Genomic DNA, 26,530 nt, shown 5'->3' on the forward strand with positions numbered 1-26,530 from the left:
AAAAGAACAAAAACCTCAGAATTTTAATCACAACAGCTTTAGAAATGCATCTGCACTTTTCAAATAATAAATGAAAGAAATTCAACACCTGCTTTTATTTCTTTACACAGGATGTTCCAATCATTTTACTGGAACACAATATAATTTCCTTTGATGAAATGACTTCAGTAGTAAAAGCATCACATAATGCTTCCCAGCTAAATACAAACCATTGGCCAAATCCATCAAAATGCAGCCTGAGAAGAGTAAAACTTGAAAATCTGGGCCAAACACACTGGTGACCTAAATGTAAAATATGTGTCAGGACTATGCGAAGGTCTCACCTATTCAGCTGCAGAACCAACGCAGCTCATTTGAAGAGCAGCTACAGTTCTGACGGAAAAGAAAAGCAGCATCTGTCAAAGGGAGGAGGGTGAAGCTTGTTCCACTTTTAACAGATGCCTACATAACCTTCAATACAGCTAGGGGAAAATTTAGCCTGAGCTTAAAGTGTATGTTCCAAAAGTCACGGCAGAGCTATGCTTAAACCCGATATACTAATGATGTGACATCATTCACAGGTTTGAGGTCACTCCTTATGACAAAGTGCTAAATTAGCATTAATGCTTTCAGGAAATCATGGGACAACTGACTTCATCAAATCCTGTGGGTGCTAAAAAAAGGTGTCTTAAAAGAAGCAGCAATGAACGTTAGAAAGAAAGGGTAGTATTCAGCTAGGTCTGTAGTAGCAGTGGTATGTATATATATCACCTTACATCTTGCAGTGTGAATACACAAGCTATAAATACGAATCAAATCGCCCACGCATAATGAGAAATGTTGAAGCTGTTTATCAGCATTTAGCAACACCATGCAGAACTTCAAGGCACTCAGAGAAATAGCAATTGAAAATAGCAGAAATTGAAGGAGTAATTCTGGGAAGAAAAAAATATCTGAGTTGGATTTTGGACAGAAGATTTCAGCTAAAAAGCCACATGGGAACTTTCATCACTGTGGGTGATTTTTACACACAATAGTTAAAATAAAAAAGAAAGAAAGAAAAACAGTACTTCCAGTTCTAGGCTTAAGCTTTGATTCAGAAATGACTTCAAGGTGCCACCTAAGGATCCTTCAGCCACATAGCCTGTAACATTCAGCACTCCTCTGCAGTCTCATATCTAAATGCTGGCCAATGCAACATTTTGCCAGGGCAAAACTTCATCAAGCCAGAGAGAAGACTGCAGTTTCTGAGAAGGGTGGCATGGCAAAGAGAAAAAGAAATGTCTGGCCCCAGCAGGTGCGTGGGGCCCGATCCTGGGTTACTGTCCGAGCAGCGTAAAGGGACAGTGGTTTCACTGAGAAGCAGACACCATGTCCTGTAGGCAGATGCTAGCACTTTGAGACAAGACTTCCAATCCAATCTCAATCCATAGCAAAGAACGGTAACAGAGCCCTGGTAGGAATAAATTCCAGGCTCTTGCAGAGTTACAGACTTTTAACCCAGACACTTTTCTAAAAGGGGTATATAATTCTGAGAGTGGAGTGGTCTTCACATCGCTCAGGTACCTCTAGAAACTGAGTTCCCAAGAAGTGAGCCAGGCAAGAAAAAGTATGATACTGAGCTAAAATAACACATGATCCACTAATCCAGCAGTGTGGATTACATACAGTGAAACTCTCATCTGCTGAAATCCAGCAGTAGGTGTGAATAAGAAGCCCTAGCAAATCTTGCTCTTTGAAGAATAAGCATAAAGAAACAGTAAATGGCAGAATCTCCCAAAGAAAAGGATCTGCTAGCAAGAGAGCGCAAGTGCCATAAAGTAGAGTTTATTAACAAGTACATAGCAAAGCATTATATAGATCTGCCCTTGATCTTTTATTCATAACTCAAGTACATAATGTATTTTCATCAAAAAAAGGCAAAGGGGAAGAATAGCTTTCACAGCTGCTCAGCACATGAGCATGGGCATGGTGCAAGGCAGACAATTCAAATAGAAGACATGCAACAACATTTTTTTTCTATCATGTAACATACAGAGTGTGGGCACAGCTTCTGCAAATAAAACTGTATGCTCCTTCTGTCAAACACTAAATCCAGACCAAATGCATTGCACAAGGTTCTAGGTTTTCAAAAACTGACAGTAAAGGGGAATCATATTCCACTGATTTAGTTAACAATTGTTGTACATCAGATAACATTTTGACCAAGAGTTGATATATCCAATGCTGATAAATCCTTTAGAATTTCATGGACACTGTTCAACAAAGCAATCCGCTATACAGACAATCCTGTCTCTGACACTTCAATAGACCCAGCATGTATAGGTGGACAGAGACCTCGTGTGCACTCACATCAGCAGCTGAGGATTAAACTCAAACAAAAATTGTTGTTTTCAGTCACCCATCTGTAAGGGACTTCCTTTCTCTCTTAGAAGTTCTGCCATAGCAAAGCCTACTTCAGCAGACTCCTTCCTCCCCTCCTTTTTCCCTTCCTCCCACACTTCCAAAGTTCTTTGAATAATACTTTTATTCTCAGTCTGGTTCAAATTATCCTGTTATTAACACTGGTGTAATTATAGTGTGTTTTTTCATGTTACAGCTAAAACAAAGTTTGATCCTCACTGGGTAGCATTATTATGGTATCAGGACTGTGTAATCCATGTACTAATTTTATGATTATCTTTACTCTTCCCATCATGGAGCCATTTCAAGGCCTTCTGCAAAGCCAGATCCCCTGTCCAGATGACCACAGGTGCAGCTGGAGCTGGTCCCTCAAGAAAGGGACGGTGTTTGCCAGGGAGTGTTTGGTGCCTTATTTGGTTGTACCTCTGGGCACGGTGAGCTGGGCTGTTCACATAATGCCCTTTCCAAGTCATGCAGGAAGGATGCAGTTGTGTAGCTGCAGTGTCTTGCCTTCCCTTGAACCCATCAGCCTGTATCAGACTACACACTGCTACAGATGAGTGTGAACATGTCCTGCAACGCTGAAGCAGATGATACCCTAAAGCAGTGTTGAGATGCCTAGTGCAGAGAGAACTAATTAATGAAAGCTCAACCTAAGCCGTCAGTAAATTCTAATAATCTAAGCAAATCCAAGCAGATTTCTAGCTAAAGAGCATTTCAACAGCAGATCGCAATTACACAGCCCACTGCCTGGGATTTGGATATCATTTTACTGTCTAGTGAACCGCAACAAAGTCACACAGTTCAGTGAAGTGGCACTAAGTCATCAACATTAGATGTAGCCTGCACACTCTACAGGTCTTCCGTGAAAGCAGGGATCTTCTCAGCCTTCAGACACTAATTTACCTAAAGTATAAATTTGCAAGAAGCAGCTTATGCCACAGTTACTGATCTCTGTATTATCCATGGCTGTATTTCCCCCACCGTTATTTCATTCAGTTCTACAAACATACATATTTTCTGGGAGGCTGTTCTTAGGAGATACCATGTACACTGAACCACAAGATACCTTTTGCAGGAGAGGCTTGTAACAGCACTATAATTTAAATACAATAATCTCACTAGAAGATTACATACATGAGAGTGTGTTACAAAATAACTGTAATTGTGTCCTGAGCCAAAATTAATAAAAAAAAACCAAAACAAAACATATACATATTTCAAAACAGGGACTCACACTTGCATGTGTGCCCAAGTGGCAAGCGTTCAGTTCCAGCACGCAGATAAGAAGTTAGGCTACATCAAGCATGGGATTGCAACTGTTTATGCATGCACAGTTAGCGTATTTCTAAACCTCATTACCATGTACCTATTCAGCAACAACAATAAAGCGGCAATCAATCACGATTCATTTCATTCTGAAATTTCAGCTGAACTACCTCAGCCGGGGTTTTCCCTGACTCTGTCCACTACAAAGCCCACCTGAGTCAGCAATGCACGCTCACTTCTTCCGGTGCTCAGCGCCAGGACTTTAGGTAGCTAATAAAAACAAATTCTAGTTAATAGTCTGAGTACAGCGTTTTCCCCTGGCCCTACATGAAAAAAAGGGAGCAAAATAATGAAATTAGAAGGATACATGGAGTGACTGACAAGGGACTGCAAAGGAATGGAGCTTCTACACATGAGAATGTCCTCACAGTCCCAGTCACTTTTTTTCTCAATTCCACAGTATTCCCAGCTCCCGCAGCTTATTTGTGAGGGACAGGCTAACAGCTGGTCTTTGGTAAATACATGAAGATTCATGGCTCTAGCAAATTTTTTGTCTGGCCTCAGGAAAATATTAATTATATTTAATGGGGACATGTGAAAAGGTATGAAGGTCTAACATTAAATGGCAGCAATTATTTACTTTTCACGGAGCAGCACCATCACCTACTCCATTTCCTTCAGTACCTGCAGTTTCACATAAACTCTTCCATCCATGCAGTGAACAGAGCACACCCTGTTCCCTTTAGGAGATCTAGACAGATCACGGGCCAAGATGCTAAACTTGCAGACAAAACCACTTCATGTAACTAAGCTGTGGCCTTGAGAAAAAAACCAAACCACACCTTAAGTGAACATTATGTAAAATAATATCTCTAAGGCCAAAGTCTACTCTCTTACTTTCACTGATGTCAACAAGAATTCGTCTGAATCATGCAAAGAGCATTTTATTCCTACTCTGCTCCATGTTTATACAAGGATTCACAATACCATTTTTTTTTTCATGAATAATAGGAAAAAAAATCCTGGAAAGAAAGAGAATGTTGACAATCAAGAAGTTGCTTAGTAATACATTCCTCTGTGACCTCGAATGCATTAACACTAAACTCTCACTGAAAACCTTCTGATGTTACCTGCGTGTGTAAACTGTCGTCAAACCAAAATTTTGCATCCAGTTGAAAGCAGATGATGGTGCTGAGCCTAAGCTAAGTAAACAAACACAGGGAACCTGGCAGATGCCGTAAGCCCGATAGTCTTTGTGCTTTACTTCAGGAAGTTACATTAAAAGTGAGTATGCTGCTCGCGAGGGATGCAGCGTGGCACATCACGATGCCCTGAACAATCTGGTCCCACGAAGATGCCATGGCGTGGGAGGGAGGTGCGGGCGTGAGCCAGCCTGAGCCTGGGCAATGAGGCCGCAGCTTGGGCCCCAGCCGCAGCCCCGCTGCTGGAGCGGGCATTGCTTCTGGGCTCCTGCTCTCCTTGTGCCTGTCAAATCCTGCCTCGCTCCCCCTGCAGCTCTTCCAGACTGATTGAGGACTAATTGCAAACGCGGGAGTGACAGAGACTGGAGGAACATGCGACCGTTACCATCACTAGAGCCCTGTCTTTGTCCGTTTCTGTGCCTCCAGAAGAAAAGGTCAGCTTTTCTGTCATTTTTGTTACAGCATCGCATCTCCTCTTCATGACCACAGCAAGATTTGCTGACTGGGCTTCTCTAGACAGGGTAATATTGATGGAAGGATTCACAACCGCTATTCACTTTTTTACATGTCATTGGCGGCTGCACCAGGAGAGGACATTAAAACAAATAACCATCAGCGGTTACACGGTGCATTAAAGCTTCACCTCAGGATAAATTGGTGTAACTCTTCCTGTGTCACAGCTGGGGTACCTGACTCTCAGCCGAACACAGTGAAAGGAGGTACCGACTACTAATACTTTAATGCCCAGCGAAATACAGACAGCAGTTTATTCCTCGCTTGTATTTAAAAGCCAACGTTTTGCTTTTCTTCAGATTTTAGGCAAAACTATGGGAGACACAAGTCCTGAAGCTTCGAAGCCTCGGCTGTAACAGGAAAGCTGAACAGCGCAGGGGAAAAACGCCAGCTCCCGGAGCTGCGCGATCGCCGGGCCGCCCGCGGCCCTGAGGGGGCTGACGGGGGCTGACCGAGGCCACCAAGCCCCGCCAGCGCCGGCAACAGCGCGGTGCAAGCAGCGGCTCCCGGCCGCGGCCGCCATCCCGCGCTGCTCCGCCGCCATCTTGCCTCCGCCCCGCGCCCCGTCTCCTTGGCAACGCGGAGGCGCCACGCAGTCGGGGGGCGGTGCCGGGGCGGCGCATGCCCAGTGGAGGCGCTCCGCCCAGCGCGCCGTGCGCGGCCCCGCTGGCCCGGAAGTGCTCGGGCCGCTGGGTTGACACGTCGCAGGGGCCGCGGTGGCGGGTGTGGGGCCGGGCCCGGAGGGGCTGCAGGTGGGTCCGTCCGTCCTTCTGTCCGTCCGTCTGTCCGTTCGGGCCCGCGTCTCCCGCTTCCGGCTTCCCGGCGAGGAGGAGAGGGGCTGGGGCGGCAGGCGAGGCCCTGGGGCAGCGCACGGCGCGGCTGCGGTCGGCCTGAGGGAGAGGGCGGCGGGCAGGGGAACTCCCGAAAGGGCCTCGGTGCTTTCGGGAGCTTACGGCGGCCCTGAGGGAGGGAGAGAGGGAGGGAGGCAGGCTGGGAGGCTCACCGGCCAGGTTTGGAGACCCGAGCAAAGCTGGCTGTTCTCTTACAGATAACTGGCGATGTCTGGGTTTGACAGCTTCAACACAGACTTCTTCCAGACGAGTTACAGTATTGATGACCAGACACAGGCCTACGACTACAGCGGGAGACCGTACAGCAAGTAACTTGAGCATGCCTTTCGAACTTGTGTAACGCCTGTCTTGTGTCGAGCCATTCAGTCACGCTTCTTTAGCGACTAAGCCCCAGTTAAGATACTTCTGGGATAGTCTGTTTATTCAGAAAAGGATTGGCATTTCAGCCAGCTACTGTTGCTTGTAATTGAATTCCTGTTGCTCTGTGTTATGAAGGGCATAACTTACATTCCATAAATGGAGATGTAAAGCAGTTGTATGTTGAATACTCTTCTTTCTATGTTGTAAGGCAAAGATTAGGAAGTTGGAAGAGAGATTATATGAGTAGTCTTAATTATATGAACAGTCTTCACATCTCTGGGAAAAGAAATACCGTTGTTCTGTAAGTCCATCTCTAGGTACTCACTCAGGGAGAAAAAAATTAGTTATGGTATCAACATAAATGAGCCTGCGATGTCAGTGGTGATTCCTAGGCTTTAGTAGGAAGGCGTGGTGGATGTTTCTAGGTCAGGGGAGCTCTTAGGAGTCCTGTGTGAATATCCAGTCTCAGGCTGAGGGTTTTGGCCAGTTACGTGACCTGTGTAATCCCTGCGATAGATGGAGCAGGTCGATGCCTGTTTGCGTACTGAAAAGGATTACTGTGCTCTGATGAGGCTGAACTCTGCTAACACAAGGAAAGAAAGAAGAAGGAATTCTGGGTTTTCATTCTTTATATTAGTATTTTTAAAGTATTTTTGAGACATTTACCAAAATCTCTGTAGTCAGATTTGGAAATGGTTAGTGGCAAGAACAACTCAGGAGTTTTTTTAGGAACAGGAGATAGCTTTGATTACGTTTGTGTTTTTTTTTAAAGTTAGCAATGTATATTTTTATATATATATGAAATCTATAATAGAAAGTATTCCAAAGACAGTATAAATTGAATTGTTAATAAATAATTGAGAATATGTGAAATAGAAAATGGAAAATCACCCCTTCTTTTTTTCCGCTGCATCATATCCTGTAGGTAGATGTCATAATCTGTTTAGTATCCATATCATAACTCCTTCTTATATGTCATAATGCTACTTGATACACATGGTGCCTAAGTGAAGGGGAGAACAAGCTCATTTTTTAAAATATGGTGGGGACCAAAAGTGGTAGTATGAGCGACTTCATTTTCTAATAGTGAGTTTGCAAATAAGCATTCTAAATAGCAAGTTAATGCTGGCATCAAATGAGATGTCAGTGGTAATTAATGGACAATATTTAAATAAGTTTCACATGTAAAATTTTCCTACTCTTTTACAGGTCTACAGCCTGTAGTAGTAATTCAGTCAACGGATAACACTTACTTCTCCAGGCCTCTGACTTAAAAACAAAAAGCAATACTAGCACATATAGCAAGAATTATCTTGTAGCTTAACAGTATTGTTTATAAGGGTTTGAATTGATGGATGTGGCTATATGCCTAAAAGGCCTGGATCTGAGCAGGAGATCATCTACTGTGCCTTTTTAAAAAAGAAGAAATAAGGATTGTTTGCTGCGACTTATTTAATGAAAATAAGTGTTGCTTTTGCAGGGAGGTGCTTAAAGTAAAATCCTGTATCTGTCCATAATGCAATGTCATTCTTTGTAGGCAGTATGGAGGCTATGAATACTCTCAACAAAGTGGATTTGTCCCTCCCGACATGATGCAGCAGCAGCAGCCTTACACAGGGCAGATTTACCAGCCAACACAGACATACGCTCCAACTTCAGCACAGTCTTTTTATGGAAGTAATTTTGAGGATGAGCCTCCTCTATTAGAAGGTATAACTTATACTTTATGGCCAAAATCCAAAACTCCTCCCAATTTGGGGATAAGTTGAGTAACGGGGTGTGTATTCCCTACTTCTGAAAGTGCACAGTTGATTTGAAATTCTTATTAATTTTTTTTTTCATTTATCTGTATTTTGGTATATGAAATACATGTTCTTGTATGAACTTCTGCAGTTTTAGAATTGTGCTTTATTACTTCATACCAGCTGTTCTGTGGAAGACATAATTAAATAAAGGGATAACCTGACTTCATACAGCTCTCATGACAAAACACTTACTGTTTCTGTTGTTGCAAATAAAATTTACGCACTTTTTGTAAAATAGATCGATGCAGTTAGTTTTAGTTGATTCTTTGGTTAGAACTGAAATCTTTCATTGCTGAAGAGGAATGCTAAACACTGCAGAAATTCATATGTAGAATATAGCCTGTGCAGAATGCCAGAACGGATGTGTAGTTAGTCTCTGGATTGATAGTTTCAGTTTCCAGCTTATATCTGTCATTGGTCAGTACCAAACAACTAAAGACGCCCTTACTGCTACTGTTTAGAGAGATAGGTATTCATGATACCTTCCACCCTGCTATGCTTTTTTTGCATTCTTAAGGAAAAACTATTTTGTTTACATAGATGCATCCCAGGGCCTGAGGTGGGCAAATAGTAACTGCATCCATAGCTAGGTTTTCATGCACAACTGTGGTCAAACTGTATGGATGGAGACTTGAAATCATATCTAGCTAGAGGGGGCTGTGAAACTCCCTTGCCGTGAGACACTGAGTGTTAAAAGGGGTGGGTGGGTTTTTTAGTGGGCTCGATGGCTGGTTTATGAAAGAGAAATCCACTGAGGGTAATTAAGTACAGACAGACTACTTTGAATTAGAAATCCTTGAGCCACCAGTCATTGGAAGCTTGGGGAGTCTGCATGTTCTGTGCTTATACTCTTTCATACGTATCTGCTTTTGGCCGCTTACAGGGACAGGGTACTGGGCTGAATGAACTTTTGGGCTGACCCAGAACACTGTACTTATGCTCTTATCTGGTCCTTTAGAAAACACCTTTTCCGAGCATTTGAGACCTGCGATCTGTGGAGGCAGAATGCTTAGCAGCTTGAGGAAAGATGGAATGACTCAATTCTCTGGATCTGCATAGGATGTTATCTGGAGATTTAAAAGTGGAGAGGCAGGGAAAACTAAAAGTGAAGTAAATGGGTGTGACAGGAAGGGAAAATATGAAATAAATATGCATAATTCTTTTCATGTAATTTGTAGAATTGGGGATCAATTTTGACCACATCTGGCAGAAGACACTAACAGTGCTCCACCCATTAAAAGTAGCAGATGGCAGCATCATGAATGAGACTGATTTGGCTGGACCAATGGTCTTCTGTCTAGCTTTTGGAGCCACATTATTACTGGTAAGATACTGATTGCAAAATATTACTGTTTGTGCATTAATATTCTTGGAAACACTGGGGGAAAAAGCCAAGCTACCTATAGGTTTATTGCAAGTGAATTCTTGGCATGGAGGCCAAAAAAAGCACATCCAGACCAAGAATTTGTAGCTGTATACATGGAAGAGGAGCTGGGGCTTCACACATCACTGATTGAAATTAATGGGTTCACTATGACTTTACTTCAGTGGAGTTTGAATCTAAGTCTTCGTGCTTGGTTTTTACATGGCAATTATTTCAATGTAATTGATATTTCTTTTCATACTTTGCTTTTGAGGAATATGGCTCTCTTTTGTCACAGGAATGGGTGTGACCCATGTTCTCAGATTTTTACCTGTTTGGGATTTTTTTTATAGATTGAGATATTTTACTTTCAGAATCATACCTTGGATTTTTGCAGCATCTCTGTTATCTTCCATCTTACCAGGAATCAGAACAATGGACACATTAAATATTTGAATATTTATTTCATTTCTTCATTTAGGAGTTTCTTTTATTTTTTAACTCTTATTGTGTTTAATACTTGTCTATTTCTCTGATCTGTTTCATTGTATTTCTTTGTTCCATACTCTTTATTCATTGTTCTTTACTGATATTCAAGTGGCAAGGAGACTCACAATTCATGTGTAAAAAGTGATTTCATAAGTACTGATGTATTAGGCATGGCTTTCACTATCAAGAGTCAGTCTGGTAAAACACTTCTAAAGCAAACCTGTTCTCAAATTGTTTATACTTCTTAATACATCAGCAGCTGTTGAAGCCTGGTGGTTTATTTAGTTGAGCTTAATTGAAATAAGATTTTGCTTTAATGACTCAAAAGCCCCAGTTACGAAATGACAGAGTAGCAGCAAACAGCCTTCCTTGTCACTGAAAGCATCAATATTTTTAATCAGGTTTTTTTTCCTCTTTTTTTGCCTTCAGGCACTGCATTTAATTTTTGCCTAAAATTTCCCATTGCTACGACACTTAGAACAGTGTTTTGGTACCAAGGGCACTTTAAGCCTACTTTAATAAGTAACCTTTATTTTTGGAAACTAGGCCAGTAGAATTAATGAACATGTTTATAATAGATATATTTGAATGTTCTTTTCCTGAGAAATTAACACTTTTTCCTATGTGCTTTTTATTTTTTTTTAAATACCTTGAGTGTAGTGAGAGAAAATAAGCTTAGCCTAGCAAAAAAGATTAAAGCGGATATGATTGCTTTCTATAGCGTTTGAGGAAGAAGAGCTGGATTATAAATAAACTTAGTTTGGAAGTTGTTGGTGAGAGACAAACCTCGAAGCTACACACCATCGTAGCTTCAGTAACTGCACAGTCCTGTGCTCCTGCAGTGATGAGCACCATGCATTTGTGCACATTTTGGTAGATGTTATAAGGGAAGCATTGGTCTTGCTGGAAAAACAGATTATGACATAGGATACATAAGTTTTGAAATAATGCATGCATGCTTTCTGCATACTTGTTAGTAAACAAAGTTCTGATTTTGACTTTTTAAAATTTATGCAAGTTAATTCTGCTCTTCATATACAGTGCTTTACAGCTCAGTTTCAACTGTTTCTGGGAATTTTTTATAATTTACATTGTGCTATAACTTTATGGAGTCTCACAAATTAAAGGACTTTAGCTCTGGATTTGTCAAGAAGTTCCTGAATAACAATTTTTTGGTCTTTATACACCAGTTCTGTAAAGATTATTATTGCAAGTAATCAATTGGCATGAGAAGTTAGTTGATTAAACCCTGAAGAATTCAAAGGGTTTTGCAGCCCAGATCAAAGAATAACAATTCAATCAAAATCTGTTCATCAAGATAGGTAAAGTGAGGATAAATGTGCCTCTTGGGTGCCTGGAATATACGTGTGTCTTGGAATTCAGGTTGTGGGAAAATACTGCCTGTTGAATTTGAATATAAGAATTAGGGGTGGAGGACAATGGGGAGAAAGCTTTCCTTTTCCCTTTGTTTGTGGGAGGCATTACTTGTTCTGGTAACTAATGTGCATTACTCTGCTTGACTTTCAGGCTGGTAAAATTCAGTTTGGTTATGTCTATGGAATAAGTGCAATCGGATGTTTAGGGATGTTTTGTCTCCTGAACTTAATGAGCATGACGGGTGTCTCGTTTGGCTGCGTTGCCAGCGTCCTTGGATACTGTCTTCTTCCTATGATCCTACTTTCCAGTTTTGCAATTGTATTTTCGTTGCAGTAAGTACCTAAACTTTATAATTTGGTTAAAGATTCCTCTCCTATGAGATGGTGAAGGAAGTTATTAAAAGGAATTTTCATATTCAGTGATGAAGCTGCATATAATTTGATTATGACAGGAATTTGTACTAAGTGTAAAAACCTAAATATCAACAGTCTTCAGGTGTTTATCTGATAAAAGATAGGTGAATACTGGTTTTATGTATAAGTCAATTAACAGCTTTTAAATACATAGACTGAAATAACAATATCAAGTTTGTTTTCAGTCAGCTTTGAATCTGACAAATCTTAGTACCTGTAAAGTCTAAAAGTAATTATAATTCAAGATGCATATTTGAATTTGACAAACAGAAGAAGATCAGTGTGATTACTCATAGCTATATGAAATTAGGGACTAGAAAGAAGGAACTTGCTACAGTTAATTTTACTCACTGCTTTTATGTTTCATATGCACAAAGTTAATTTTGTTTGGTTTTTTTTTTTTATGCTGTCATAATTGAATAACATCATTCTGAAGTCTTTACTGGAACTATTTCATTTAAAAAGTCAAAGATAAAAGCTGGAATTCATCTTAGAGTCTGTAAAAGGTGTTAGGAGGAGTCCAGTTACGACTCCTATAAGCATATATTCTTACAAGTCTTACATGATTTCTCTTTTTATTTCTGTCTTTGCAGGGGAATGATAGGGATTATTCTCACAGCTGGGATTATTGGCTGGTGCAGCTTTTCTGCTTCCAAAATCTTTATTTCTGCCTTAGCAATGGAAGGACAACAACTTCTAGTAGCATACCCTTGTGCTTTATTGTATGGAGTCTTTGCTCTCATTTCTGTGTTTTGAATAGACTGTCCAAACTGTTGGACTCCAGTGGGCCAAAATGAAAACATCAACTTGGAACATTTAGTTGGACCAGAAGCAGCTGCAAACAACTGTATAGTGTTGCTATCGCAAAACCTAGACCTGTTTTGAATCATCTGGAACAATGAAAACAAATGTCTTGTGTTGACTTTTTTAGGACTTTGAATACTGTTTTCAATTGACCTGAGGTGTCTATAGCTTTAATAAGTGTTCATGCTTATCAAGTTAATGTAATTTCTTTCCCATTCCTATATCTTTAGAAAAGTAACTTTTGGTTGTTTATTTGAGGGTTGTGTTTTTTGTTTGTTTGGGGGGTGGGTGGGTGGGTTTTTGTTTGTTTGTTTTTGTGTTTGGGTTTTGTTGGTTTTTTTGTTTTGTTTTGTTTTTTAGGGGAGTGAGGGAGGGAGAAGGGTTGCAGTTACAAATTGATAAATTTTTATCCGAAAACGTTAACAGAACTGCAGATGCCGTAGATTTGGGGTACTCTTTGAATAAATATGCAGTAATATGGAACCCATTTGCTGTCCCCTCTTACCAAAAGCAAAATGCACAAATGAACACAAGCAATTAGAGAATTTTCTGTATTTTAACAAATATACTCTTAAGCTCTTTGGTCTCATTTATTTGTTCATTTGATGTGATAGTATTTCAGGATTTAAGACACTTAAATTATGAATTAGAAAACAGATGCTTAAAAGTTAAAGGGATCTGTAATTCTGTCACACTTGAAATATGAATACATTTGGATGTCTAAGTAGCTATAGGTGAACTTGGATTTCTGAAAATGACTTCAACTAGAGTTTCTTTTCCTAATGGTGCACATACTAGTAGATGAAGAGTAATCTCTTTTACAGTACTTCCAAGAAAAACAACATTTTGAAAATGTTATGCTTGTCAGTATTGTAGTTACTGTAAAATAATTTAAGGCATATTGATTAAATTTTCCTTAAATTTTGAAAAAGGTGTTTGAATTTTCTAATTTTTCTTTTTTAATGGAGTTCAATTACTAAAATAGAAACTTCAATATTGAAGCAAAATCATATTCAAAATTGTATTCAGTTAGTAGATTTGATACTTGCTTCAGTCACAAATACATAATCTTACATGAGAAGTATAATCTAGTTTGTGATGTAAGACTTCTTGTGACTAACAAGTGTGATAAGTAGGAAAGCAAAAGTGGTTGTTCTTCATGTAAGCACTTGCTAATTCTTAAGCAAGAAGAGGATACAAACATATTTTAACTCATACTGGGGAGAGGAGGTTACTTACATAGGTAGTAACTCCCTGCCCATGCCTTGGAAATGAAAAAGCTCTAACAAAGTGGTAGATTATAGCTACCGTTTCTTCATCAATTTAATCCAAGGGATTTCATTTTGTTGAATTTACCACAGGTGTTAGTCTGATGTTCATCTGTCATGTCCATGGAGTGATCTATTTGTAGACTTCAGGAGTTGAATCACTGGTCAGATGTGTTACATTAACACCTTCTGGTAAGACTCAATGTGCGAATGCATCTTCAAAAAGCTTTCATCTTACTGATACATGAATGAATAATTTCAAAGGCTCAGCACGCATTTTTGTTCACTCTTCCCTTAGTTCTGCACGTTCTCCTAAAAATACTTTCCTAGTGCCACTAGAAGTTACTGACAAGGTCATTCTTTGTTGGCCAGAGCCAGCTTTTGCTTGTGTCACTGGGAGTTGTGGGAAGTGTCATATGAGTGTAAAGCCATTAGGAACCAAACACTGATACACAAAACCATTCTGACTTGCGTTCTATACTGTTACAATGAATATTAAGATACATATGCATAAGAAACTTCAGTTTCCTTCCAGAAGCCAATTCAAAAGCCTAGATAATTTTCTACTTTGATATGTTATTACAAATTATAAAAGTGGTGGGTCGATTTTATTTAACAAAATGTTTTACTTTGCACTTTGGAATTCTGATTTCTTTGGATTAGTAGACCACATGTGCCCTGGTGCACAAAGTTCTTACTCCTTTTAATGAAGAACATTACCTGCTGATAGAGCACGATGTCCTGTATTTGTACAAATAAATTACAGTGATTACCTTTACTAATGACGCCTAATTAAATACAGAATTGTTCTAGTAAGTATAAAAGCTCACATACTTTCTTGAGCACATCAGGTTCTACTACTCAAATATTGTATTTTTGTGAAGTGGGCTAATTAAGCTCACCTTGCATATACGAATGTGGTTCATTTCTTAAAGCTTGCACTGATTCTATAGATAGCTTCCAGGGTGATTACTTATGTGTTAAACTGTTAGAAATAACCTTTTCTATCACCACAGCATGAGCAAACTAAATGCAGATGAAAAACATTAAAATTAGCTTGTCTCAGTATAGCACTGGCAATACAGCTGCTGAGTTTGGAAAGACCATATGAAAAGATTTATTTAGATATATATGTTCACAGCATCCTTGCTCTGGCAGTAGAGGATACTACATGCTCTACTCGAGCAGTGAGGTTTGACCAGTGAGTTTCAGGAGCATATTGTGTTCTTCAGCTCACACTGTGGAGAATTGATCAGTGAATTTCTAACTGGTCTCTTGGGGCAGGAGAGAAGCGGATGGGAGTAGAAGGTCAAACACTTCAATTCATAGAGGACTTTATAAAAACAGAATGTTATGTCTAGACTGGTAGTCTTAAATATCCCAAATTTCTGGTACATTAATTAATGTGATTCCACTGACTGTGTTTATTGCCTTTCCAAAATCAATTCCATTGATTTTCTGTAATAATGTTTTGTCCTAGATCTTGCTTCAATTTTAGTTACATTTCAGGCAATTTAATCTTGCCATCACATAGAATGGCAAGATTGTATGCTGTAATTCTTTACTCCCACGTGTGCATTTCGTATTTATTAGGACTTTTTTTCCTTTAACTTTCTAAACCTGAACTCTCCCCCACAGTCTGTTAACATCAGTATTCTCATCTAGTTTTCAGATGAAATACTAACATTACTTGCTTCCATCCTGCGTTGTCTCTTGATGTGTTCATGTAACCCAGCTTAAAGCATTCAAATATGAATGCTAGTGTTGCTTTTTTTAAAATCACTTTTGTTATCGCACCCAATCTTGAAATTACTTCCTGTTCTACAAAAGTTAAAAGTTTCCCAGTTTGTCCGTTTTTCGTCCCAGTTTGTCAATGTTTTGACAGTGACTCTGTTTTTTCAGGTCACTTGTTTTGCTATGAGGCAGCTGGGGGCTGCAGTTCAGTTTGTTTCTTAGGTAGTATTTCAGTAAGTATCAACAAATTACATGGCATGTCCTTTACTAAAAAGCATGGGTTTTCTGTGCTCTTATGCCTTTCATCCGTGCACTGGTGTTGGCATCTGTTCTTGAGGGGCTGTTACTTGTTTAGTGACGGATGAATACCATCAGAAGCCAGAGAGAACAGGGACTGATTTGGTATTTTGTGTGAAGCCAGATGTTCCTCCATCCTCGTGGCTGGAGAGGAGCATCCTGGGTTTGTGTGGGGAGCACCAACAGCGCTGTGCAGCAGCATCGCTAGTGCTTTGCACTGCCATCTCTCCAGAATGATTACCTCATTTCCAAGGAGCTGAGCGGTCCAGACTGGGTCACTGTAGAGGCCTTTCATCTGGGTCTGTAATAAGAAGCTGGAATACCCTTAGGCTTGTCTCCAGGTATCGGCACCAGGATGTTTTCACTGGATAAGCTGTGCACGAAGGAACTGGGACTCTCACTCCTCTAGGGACTGATGGTTGCAGTTGGGCAGATGCTTCGTGGTGGGAAGGCTGGGCTGGGTCACAGCCCGAGAGCAGGCAGTGGGAGGGAGTCACTCACTAATGCACCAACAGCGCATTAGTTTGTATCGATACCATTGCTTAAAAGTTTGCTAATGTTTTTAGGAACAACATTAGCTGAAACAACAGCCAGCGCTTTGGGGTATAACACGTTACACCACAGAAGCAGTATCTTTTCACTATGCCAGTTGATTTACCTGAACAAGCTTTCAGTCTCTGTGTTTTCACCGAGATGCCTTGGAGTGTCTGCTGGTAATGTTACATGCTGCATCTTAACAAAAAATGGAGGGACTGGGGCTTGCTGTTTCCTGCTTCTCCGCTGGGTGGGCCTGCAGCATACCTCATGTGCTACAACACGTCTGCTGTACTACTATATATCTGCTGTACTACTATATATCTGCTGTACTACTATATATCTGCTGTACTACTATATATCTGCTGTACTGCAATGCTTCTGACGTAGGGTAAGGCAGGACTGGGGGCTGGCAGAGCTCAGCATTGGGAAGCCTTTCCCCTCCTTCTCCCCTCCTTGCTTGTCTCCCACAACATCAATAGCACTTCCATTCCCAGGTAGTCAAGCTGCTAATGTTGTCAAGCTGGGTTTCTGTTCCCTGTCATGGGCAAGGGATTCAGTTCAGTCATGGCCCGTCAAATTAGCAGATTAGGCGGTGTGTGCTGGGTAGCCCTCCTGGCAATAGGAAGCGTTTGCTACATCTCATTCTTTGTATAAAGCTGTAATATTTCTGACCAGCTTTTATTTTTGCATTACCAGCAAGTCTCTTCGTTTTCTGTATGCAGTCCATAAACACATAAAATTATTTTTCTCTGGGTAATTCACTGCCTTTCCAACCGTTGGGCGATACAGACAGGCAAGCTCTTCCCTAGTGTGGATCACGTTGTGTTGTAGCACTGTCTTGCTACCTTTTGTCCCTGTAAGTGCACACATCCTTCCTTTGCTATACTTTTAAATTTAGTTAAATAGCATCCCTCTCAGAACTAAACAATTTATTTACACTATCTATGGGATTAGAAGAGTTTTTAAAGTATTTTTTGTTGTTTGGGAGTTGCAAGCCCTAATACATTAAGATGTGAGGACCTCAGATTATTTATTGTGGTTATCCTTGAGCATCCTGTGAGATGGGGAGGTTCTGTTGTCCTGTTGTGTAGATGAGGAATGGAGTCAGATGTATGTAATTTGTGTAAGTCCTGCTGCATTTGACCATCTTTATCCCAGCAAAACATAACGGGGTATTTCTCCAGGGGGGAATTCTCAGTCCAGCTCTCTGGGACACAGTTTGAAAGTGGGAGGAGGGTTTGTAATTGGAAAGTCTGTCGATTGTGTTTGCCAGCTTTGTGCTTTCCTAATCAAAGCCAGCAGGCCATTAGCCAAACAGCAGTCCATGCTTTGGGAAGGACTGCAAGCATTGTGCTCTTAAGGGCATTTTTTTTTTCTCCTGCTACTTCTTTGCTTTATTGCAGGAAGTACTGACATTAGAAAAGCGAGGACTCTCTGGTCCTTATCGGGAATGGTGAAGTGGAAGATTGCCTAAAATTAGACACTCATCCTGGAATAGGCCTCTCTCAAAAATTGTACTGTAATTACGTGTCTTTAGGAAGAAGGGCGTTGCTCTGTTTCTGTACACACTAAACACCACATCATTCTTGGAATTACAGTGCTCTTACCATACATACTTCTATTCCTTTTTTCCCAACATTCTTGCTTCTCTGCTGTTAGCATAGGAAAATCTAATGTTCTTGGATACCTGCCTTACCTACTGATCTACCCAACCTATTGGCTTTTCAGACACGGAATTTGCATCCACTTCCATGCAAGAGCTGAAGCCAAAGGTAAGAAGCATTTTGTGCTTCCATCGGAAGGACGGCCCCAGTTCCCACGAGCCTGTCTCTCTGCCCTGCCTGCGGCCACTGCAGTGACATGAAGTTACCATTGGGCTTTGAACCAGACCTTGCCAAAGGCACTCTTTACCTACCTGTGTTTTCTCAAGTCTGGAGAATAATGATTTACTGCTAAAGAGGAGTCAGGAAAATTCCCTCTAGACTGCCTGTTCCCCAGCGCAAAGTGTTAGGTAGCTTCTGCGGCACGGGGTGTGTTTTCCCCTTTGTGAATGTGTGGTTTGCATCTCAAGTTGGTAAATGCATTACAGGAGGATATTTCACCTCTCGGACCTGCACAGGGTTTCCTCCCGCGCAGCTTGTCCACCAGTAAGTCTGTCAGAGGGAGGTCACTAAAGGTGCAGAGTTTAATGGTCCAGCTGAGTGCTGGTCCCAAAACTTTTTGGCAGAGTCTTTCCAGGCCCATTGGCAGCAAGCACCAGCGAAGGCTTACCTTCAGCAGTTTTTATGAATCTAAACTCAAGGCCATTTGGGCCTCAGGGTAAAATCCAGACGTTCCTACTTGGGGTGTGATTTATCCCACTCTGGTGGGTGCGATTTATCCCACTTTGGTGGGTGCCAGCTTCTCGGTTCTTTTTCAGGCAGAATTCCCATTTAGCTCAGCAGGAGACTTAGCTGAATCAACAAGATGAATATTTGACCAATAATTATGTCAGGCAACTCTGGACAAATATCCTCATCTACAAATTAACCTGACAGGCTAGGGCGCTTGGCTAGTACCTCCACTCCAGTCAACGTCAGGCCCAGGTGATGCCCAGCCTCCCGAGCCTGCGCTCGGACTAGCTGCATCCACAGAGAAAAGAATTTCAGTGTTGATAGATCGATGCCAGCTCCTTACCTCAGAAATGTACAGAGTCTGAAAAGTATGTGCATAGAGGCCTTTTGTTTTAGTGAAGGATACAATCTGCAGAAGTGAAAATCCATCTTAAAAACTTACTGTATTAACCTGTTCATGTTCAATTGCCCAAGAAAATTGAAGGTCATATTGTCCTCATACTATCAAGACAAACACTAAAGACTCACGACAGCTTATGGAGGATTTTAATGAGTTCAGTGCCTTTTTGTCTCTTTATGTAATCTTCACTTTATTAATATGAGTCAATCTTCTCATTGTTTTAGTGGCCAGTTCAAATGTTAATTGTCAATATGGAAAGATAATCTAGCATCTTGGCAAGGCTGTGCTGGTAGTGTGGCTGCTTTATTGAATCACAGATAGAAACGTTTAAATTCAGGATGATTTTCTCATTCCAGTGTTTTGTCCCAATTAAAAATTACTGGTTCAGACAAGGTTAGGAGATCTAAGGAATGCAGTGTCTGCACTTAACTAATGCCAGCAGCAGATGTCACATTACTTGCCCCTCTGCTTTCTTACAGATTCATTTAGCCAAATTCTGCCAGATACCCATTTGGTTTATTTTAAAAGCCCTGAGCCAGCAAGGTACAGGATTACCTTTAATCATTTTATGTGGGATTTGAGAAATTTTGGCATTCCCCTTGAGGATACAGACGGGTCCCCTGTTATGGGGCTGGGGTGGGCACAGGGAGTCAGTGGTGAAGCCCCATTTCTCCACCATGGGAGAGCAGGCAGGACCCACTCTGTAGGGCTGAACGCAGAGCCCTCCGCTGTCTCACCAGTTTTCTAATGCTGCCTGTTGGATTAACGCCCATGCTTTGTTCCCTTGGCCACCTCCGTGGCTGCCTCTTCAGTGCCCTGCGTGAAGGTTGCCTGTTCCCACATCCTCCTCTGCTCTCGGCTGTAGAAGGTCAGTCTGGATGGGACCCAGAGAAGTCCATCACCTGGTGTAAAGGCAAGATTATCTCATTTCTGACAGATACGTCTGACCTGTCCTTTAAAACTCCAGCTGGAGGGAAATGGCACAATCTCCCTTGAACACCTTGTCAGTGCTTTGCTAACTTTATGATTAGAAAATGGTTCATGATGTCAGGCTTATTTCTTCCTATTTCTTCCTCCCTTTAATGCACTTTATTATTACTATTCTAGCCACAATAGACATGAAAGACAGCTTATTCTCTTCCTTTTGGCAGCAGCCTCTTACATAATGGTGAACTCGTTCTAATTTCCCCTGTCATTCTTCTCTTTCTTGAAAAAAAAATAATGTTTGACTATCCACTGCAAGCCCCAAATTCTTTTCTACAGAAATGCTACTGAGCCCATAGTTACCCATCTTGTTTATAGGCATTGACATTTCTTCTTTAAAATAGCATGGTGCACTGTACTGAATTCCATCTGAAAAATTCAGATCATTTCTCCAATTTATGTAGATCAATTTGAACTCTAATCCCATCTCCAAAGTGATTGCAATGCCTTCCACTTTGTTATCATCTTTAAATTTCATCCCCCAAGTTGATTAAAATAGTCACTAGTGCAGACTGAGGGTTGGGTATATCACCTGCGTTTAATAGTGATGCAGTCGTAAATTTGTGCTCACAGTTCAATCTTTACAGTAAACCTTTCTGACCTGTGTTTCTTGTAAATCATGATATCCCATCTGCTGCTTCCCTGTCTTTAATAAGACCAGTTACTTGTGAAAGAAGGTAACTAGGTTTGCCTAACCTGCTTTCTCCCTTTCAATCCCATATTTGCTGTTTCTTGTCACCTCATTTTCTTCTATGTATTTACAGACTGATTCCTTTAATTATTTTCCAGCCTCCTTATAGGCATTAACGTTTGTTCCTCAGGTCCTGCTGTTAAAAAGTGCTTTATTTGTCCCTCCATAACCAGAGCGTTTGTGGCCCCATCCCCGCACTTGCTGCATGCGTTCTCAAGATGATTGCAGGTGGCTGAGCAATTGCTCTGTCCAGTTCCCTGAGAATCCTCTGGTATCATTTAATAAGCCTCCATGGACACAACAATTTACAGAAATAGTCTAAACCTTTTAAGGGTGTAAGCATTTGGTCACAGCTGGTGTTTTGGTGAGGGCTCACATAAAAAGGGCATGTTAACCTCCTCACCATCGTGCAGCACTTGCTTTCCTTCCCTGTTAAGTAACGGTCGTGTACTTTGCTTTTACTTTTTGTTCTAATGTATTAATAGAAACTGTTGTTAGTCTTGTTTGCACCTGTGTTTATTGGTCACTTATTACTCTTCCTTTTACCTCAGCACAGGCTGCTTATTTTTTCCATCATCTTTACTAGAAGAATATGCATCAAATTTTCTTTGATGCCCTCATTTACTGTCATCAACCATTGAGATGTTATTTAGAGAAGAAGCTGAAATAATCAGCCTAGAACTCTGTATTTTAACTTTCTCAATGCCTTTTAGACATACAATTTCACCACTGAATATTTTGGGTCTACTTCAGTCTTTAAATACATGCAAAATGGTGGCTTTGAGTGCTTTTGGATTATGCAACACATGAGAAGAGGGTCCTTATTTCACTTGTAATTGTTGTTTGTTTGGAGGAATATTTGTGCAATCCTCTGCAAATCAGGTCACTGGTTTTAGCAGCCGGCCTAGAGTTAAACAAATCTGGGAATTAAGTGTCCTGAGTTCAGTTAATTGTAAAATGGGTTTGCTAATTCTGGAGCTGCAGCAATCTGCAGAGGAGTATGGGGGGGTTGTTTGAAGGCAGACTGAAATAGCAGAAGCAAAACAGAACAATGTCATTTTTAACGACAGCTAAAGGTAAGCACTCTGCTATGAGTGGAATCTGCTTGTGCAAGTTCTCAATTCGGTGCTTTTCCCATAAAAAATGTGTGCTTCAGTAAAATAATTAAATCATTTAATTGCATTTTATTTGAATAAAAGCCACAGCAGTTGTATTGTTCTTAAAAGCTAAAGAATGAAAAGGGATCTGTGAATGTAATCTTATGTGGAAAAAGAATGCCCTGAGCATGGATTTCAGTAGCAATGATTCAGTAACAAGAACATCTGCTTGATTAGCTGCAATTGGCTTTAATGTTTTCTCTGGGTATTTTATACTCTCCTGGAATTCTTATAATCTAAATCCTTTTATCTAAACTAGATGTACTTAACTATCATGTAATAGTAGGTTTGTTCTGGAGGTTGAGAATTCACAGTTTTATATGTCAGTAACAGCTTTCTGAGAGACACAGATGTTTCATGTAAACTTAATTTCAGTATCTTTTAAACTGAATGCATTTATTTATTCACATGTTTACACAATCAAGATAATTCTGATGCCATGGGGTAGTTTATTTCTGTTCATTTATTTATTGTTTAAATAACATAGCCAGCTTTAAATATCAAGGTTTGCGTGGGGTTTTTTTGTTGTTTTTTTTTTTAATTGAACAGGCCTCTCATTTCAGTTGCTAATCTCTGGTGATTTCACTGTCATATCTGAATAAAGTATCAGAATTAAATTTTAAATATGCATATTGACAAAAGACAAGAATATCATAATTATAAATGATTGATTGGTCCAAGCCCACATCATTGGATTAATTCTTCACTCCTTCGCACCACTGTTAATTTGGAATAAATTTGCAGTAATCAAGTGATCTTAACTTGGGTGCTAAGTATGAAGATCGTAATGTTCTGCCTGAGCTTTAATTAGGCTTAAAAGGCCTAATTCTGCCTCAAATCTATTCTTATTTTTGTTTCAGACTTGGAGTGAACGTAGAGCTTAAATTTGAAAATGATCCTCCTGTCTACATATTAGCTAGTGATAGTTTTCCCACCCAGTCATTGCTTCCATTAATAGGCTCAAACTTTCACGCAGGGATGGAGGATACAGTGCAGCCGTGCTGATGTGCTGCTATAGCTGCTGAGGTAGTTTTATAGCAGATCGCTTAAACATATGCACGGCATTACATTTTCCACATGTTACTCCTATCACTTCTCCTAAGATCTGTTGTGAATATACAGTGATTTATTTAGAGAATGCCAGGAGGGAATAAAGCCACAAAAAGTCTCAGAGCTTCAGAGTGAGGTAAGTAGTGGATTGTAATATATTTAACAAATGATCATGAAAAACACAGGAAAAGAGAGAGGAAAAACACATTCCCTGGCTATGAAGTTGTTTAAATGTAAAAGGCAGGAGCACTGTTCAGTCAGGAGTATTTTCTTGGCTTTTCCCTGCATAAATAAATCATCACAGCGTACATAGTGGATGTGGTGATACGTAGTAAATTCTACCCTGAAAGCCCCTCGCTTCCCACCCCATGGCGGTACCGAGCCCTACACGATGCCTTGGAGCGGGATTTGGGGAGTGATGTGTGCGAGCAGCCCTGGGATGCAGCCGCGGGATGCTCCCAGGGGATGCAGCCGCGGGATGCTCCCGGCCGCATCTGGCCGTCAGCGGGGCTGGGAGCCGAGCGGTGCAGGGGACTCGGTGGAGCCTGCAGGGAGCTGCACGGCTCGCCCAAAGCGGAGAGCAAGCTGCCTGTTGAGAAACAGCAAGTGTTTCCCTTTCTGTCCGAGTATAGCGGGGTCTGCGGCGGATTTCTGCCTCCTGCCTGCCAGTATCTGCCTGTGGCTATAGACAGGGTGCAGAGGATAAATGGTCAAAAAAACCCCAAACCAACAACAAAACCCACCCCTTGGTGGTTCTTTGTGCTTTTTGTGTTCAGTATCTTTCAGATAGTTTTACAAGGCATCCAAAATTTTACCTTGCGAAAAAAGAGATTGGTTTAATTGGGGAATATGGGACAAAAATAATAGCAATGCCTTTTCTGTTTGCATGCAAGCAAATGGCAAAATAACTAATTATTTTTTTTTGTAGGTTCCATTTCTTTGGGATTGGGAAATGGGTGACAAAAAAAAGAGCTGGGTTGTCTTCTGGCTTCTGCTACGGCAGAATTGAAACAGTTTTCCTATAAATTACAAGGAAATTTTCCTACAGGCAGAGCTGTAACAGTTTAGATTTAGACACATTTTAGATTCACATCTAGATCTGGCATGTTTAGCCAGTTGTCACTTCTTTTTTGGGCCAGCATGAGCTTTACAGCGAGATACTGCGTCTATAAGCAGACAGGTGCATTCACACAGAACTCAGTGCTCAGAGCGAATTCACGCAATGCAGAGCCTGCTCTGCAGCTCGTCCACAAGCTACAAAACCGCCCATCGTTAGTTCTCAGCAAAGCCTCCCTAGCAGGGGAAAAACCAAAAGAAACCCAAGCTAAGGAGAGGAACAGAATGTTAACTTGCCATTAAATCGTATCGGGGTTGTGAACGGATTATCTATTGCAGATTACAGATAAGAAGCAGGAGGACAAAACTGGGAGGAGGTGAACAGGCAAAGTTAAAATTCTTAAACGCTCAATTATCAATGAAATCTGACTTGGTGTACATGTGACTTGTGCTCAGATGTCATCCTTTATTATCAGCTTTGGCTGCTCATCAGCTCGCCCTTCCAGTCCAAACTGGGAACACGGTGGCGGGCTCTCCCAGCCCGGCTGGCTCCCGTCAGGACCACCCTGGACCACCGATGGGGTGCGGGGTGCAGGAGCCTGTGCTGCCCAGAAGGATGCGGCCGCGGGGGCTGTCGCCTCTCCCGTCTGCTCCCCCGGTACGCGACTGCAGGCACAGCGGAGACTTTGCCCCCAGCTGCACGTGCCCTTTCAATTCTGCCGGACAGGCAGCTGGAGCAACATCTGTCAGCTCAGAACATCTGCACTCCTCTAAATACCGGTCTGGCTCTTCTGGTCATACCTGGGGCCCATGAGCACTGTTGTTATTAATTTCGCCTTTCGCCTAAGCCTTTCTCCAGGCTGCCTTTGCCTCGGGCTGGGGTGACCCGTCCTCCCCGCGCGGCCGTGAGCACCCCTGTTAGCAGGAGTGAGGGGCTGTAATTAAGGTTGTGTGCTGCTGGGTGGAGAGGGGGAGACAAGGAAGAACTGGCAGGGAGCTACGAAAATAATTATTTCCAATTGAATTACAGAAGCCGTGAAAACTGCTATCAGCCTAACTTCTGTAACTGTTAAGTAGTCATACCAAATATTCCTTCTTATTCTCAAATAATAAATGTTATTAAAATAATTTTTCTCTGTCATGAATTATATATGAATGTGGTAAGTATTCATAATCTATTAAAAATTAACCCATTTTGAGTAGCATGAAAATATTCAAATTAGATTATGTCAGATCATGTTTTTAAAAGCAAGGAAGAGTTTCTTATTTTGTTATTAAAATATGTCCTAGCAATACTGCACAGTACCTGCAACTCACAGCCAGAAATAGGTGTCAAGTTGATATGCAAAATATTGTTTTTCAATACTACATTAGTTCTGCCGCACAATACCTTGTTCTTACCCTGGAGTCCAGCTCTGGGTGAGAAAATTAATTTTACTGACCTGGAGAATCTCACCGGCTGAAACTCAGCAAAGTTTAATACACTGGGGATCCCAATGGACTTCAAATACTGGAGGTAAGGAAAAAAAAAAGTCTTTAAAATCATACAGCCCCTTTCCTTGCCAATGCCGAGCTATTCCTTTCTGTGCATAATCCAGGCTACTTTTAAGCATGCTAATGACTTTCCACTGCATTGCTGAAAGGAGGCAATGCATCCCTAAATAGAGAAGGTATCTTCCTTAAGTTATGCTGAATTCCCCTTTAACCATGGCACTTGAAAGCTTCTTAAATATACATTGGAGAAATACAACAACAGTTCTTGCCTTTCTGCCACAATCTGTAATTAATTGGCTTTGGTGATTTGTAGGGATTTTTGCTCCTATTTCTTTGTTTTGTCTGTATAAATGAGTCGGGATGCTCTTTGTGTGTGCAGCATTTTTGAGGAGACACTAGTGTTTTCATGCTGTAAGTAGCTCTGAAGCAGACACATTCAGCTCTCTCCCAGCTTCTACCTCCAGCACATTTGTTTGCTTGTTTTCACTCTGGATTGCTAAGCAGATGATTGAATAACCGCAGAGGCCATTTCTTGTTCCTTCATTATTTTCAAAGCAAATACAGGCAGAATTCTAGACCCTGGAGAAAATACAGCTAAGCTAAATTTTGAAATTGTAAAGTGCTGGCAGCAGCTAGATAATACTCATTAAAAACATCAAGCTGAAGCTCTGAAACCTCTCTTCAGTTTACACAGTAATTCG

General features: G+C 41.0%; 1 protein-coding gene across 1 annotated transcript; it reads left to right on the top strand.

Annotated features, from left to right (window-relative positions):
• The first annotated feature begins 6,002 nt into the window (after positions 1-6,002).
• YIPF5 (Yip1 domain family member 5) lies at positions 6,003-14,874 on the top strand. The gene is made up of 6 exons (XM_075056502.1): positions 6,003-6,118; positions 6,415-6,525; positions 8,115-8,287; positions 9,561-9,706; positions 11,762-11,943; positions 12,618-14,874. The coding sequence occupies exons 2-6, from the start codon at positions 6,425-6,427 to the stop codon at positions 12,778-12,780; spliced, it is 765 nt and encodes a 254-aa protein (XP_074912603.1). The 5' UTR covers positions 6,003-6,118; positions 6,415-6,424; the 3' UTR covers positions 12,781-14,874.
• Positions 14,875-26,530: the final 11,656 nt, after the last annotated feature.

This window comes from Buteo buteo, chromosome 24 (genome assembly GCF_964188355.1).
Source record: "Buteo buteo chromosome 24, bButBut1.hap1.1, whole genome shotgun sequence".
In the NCBI taxonomy this organism is placed as follows: Eukaryota; Metazoa; Chordata; class Aves; order Accipitriformes; family Accipitridae; genus Buteo; species Buteo buteo.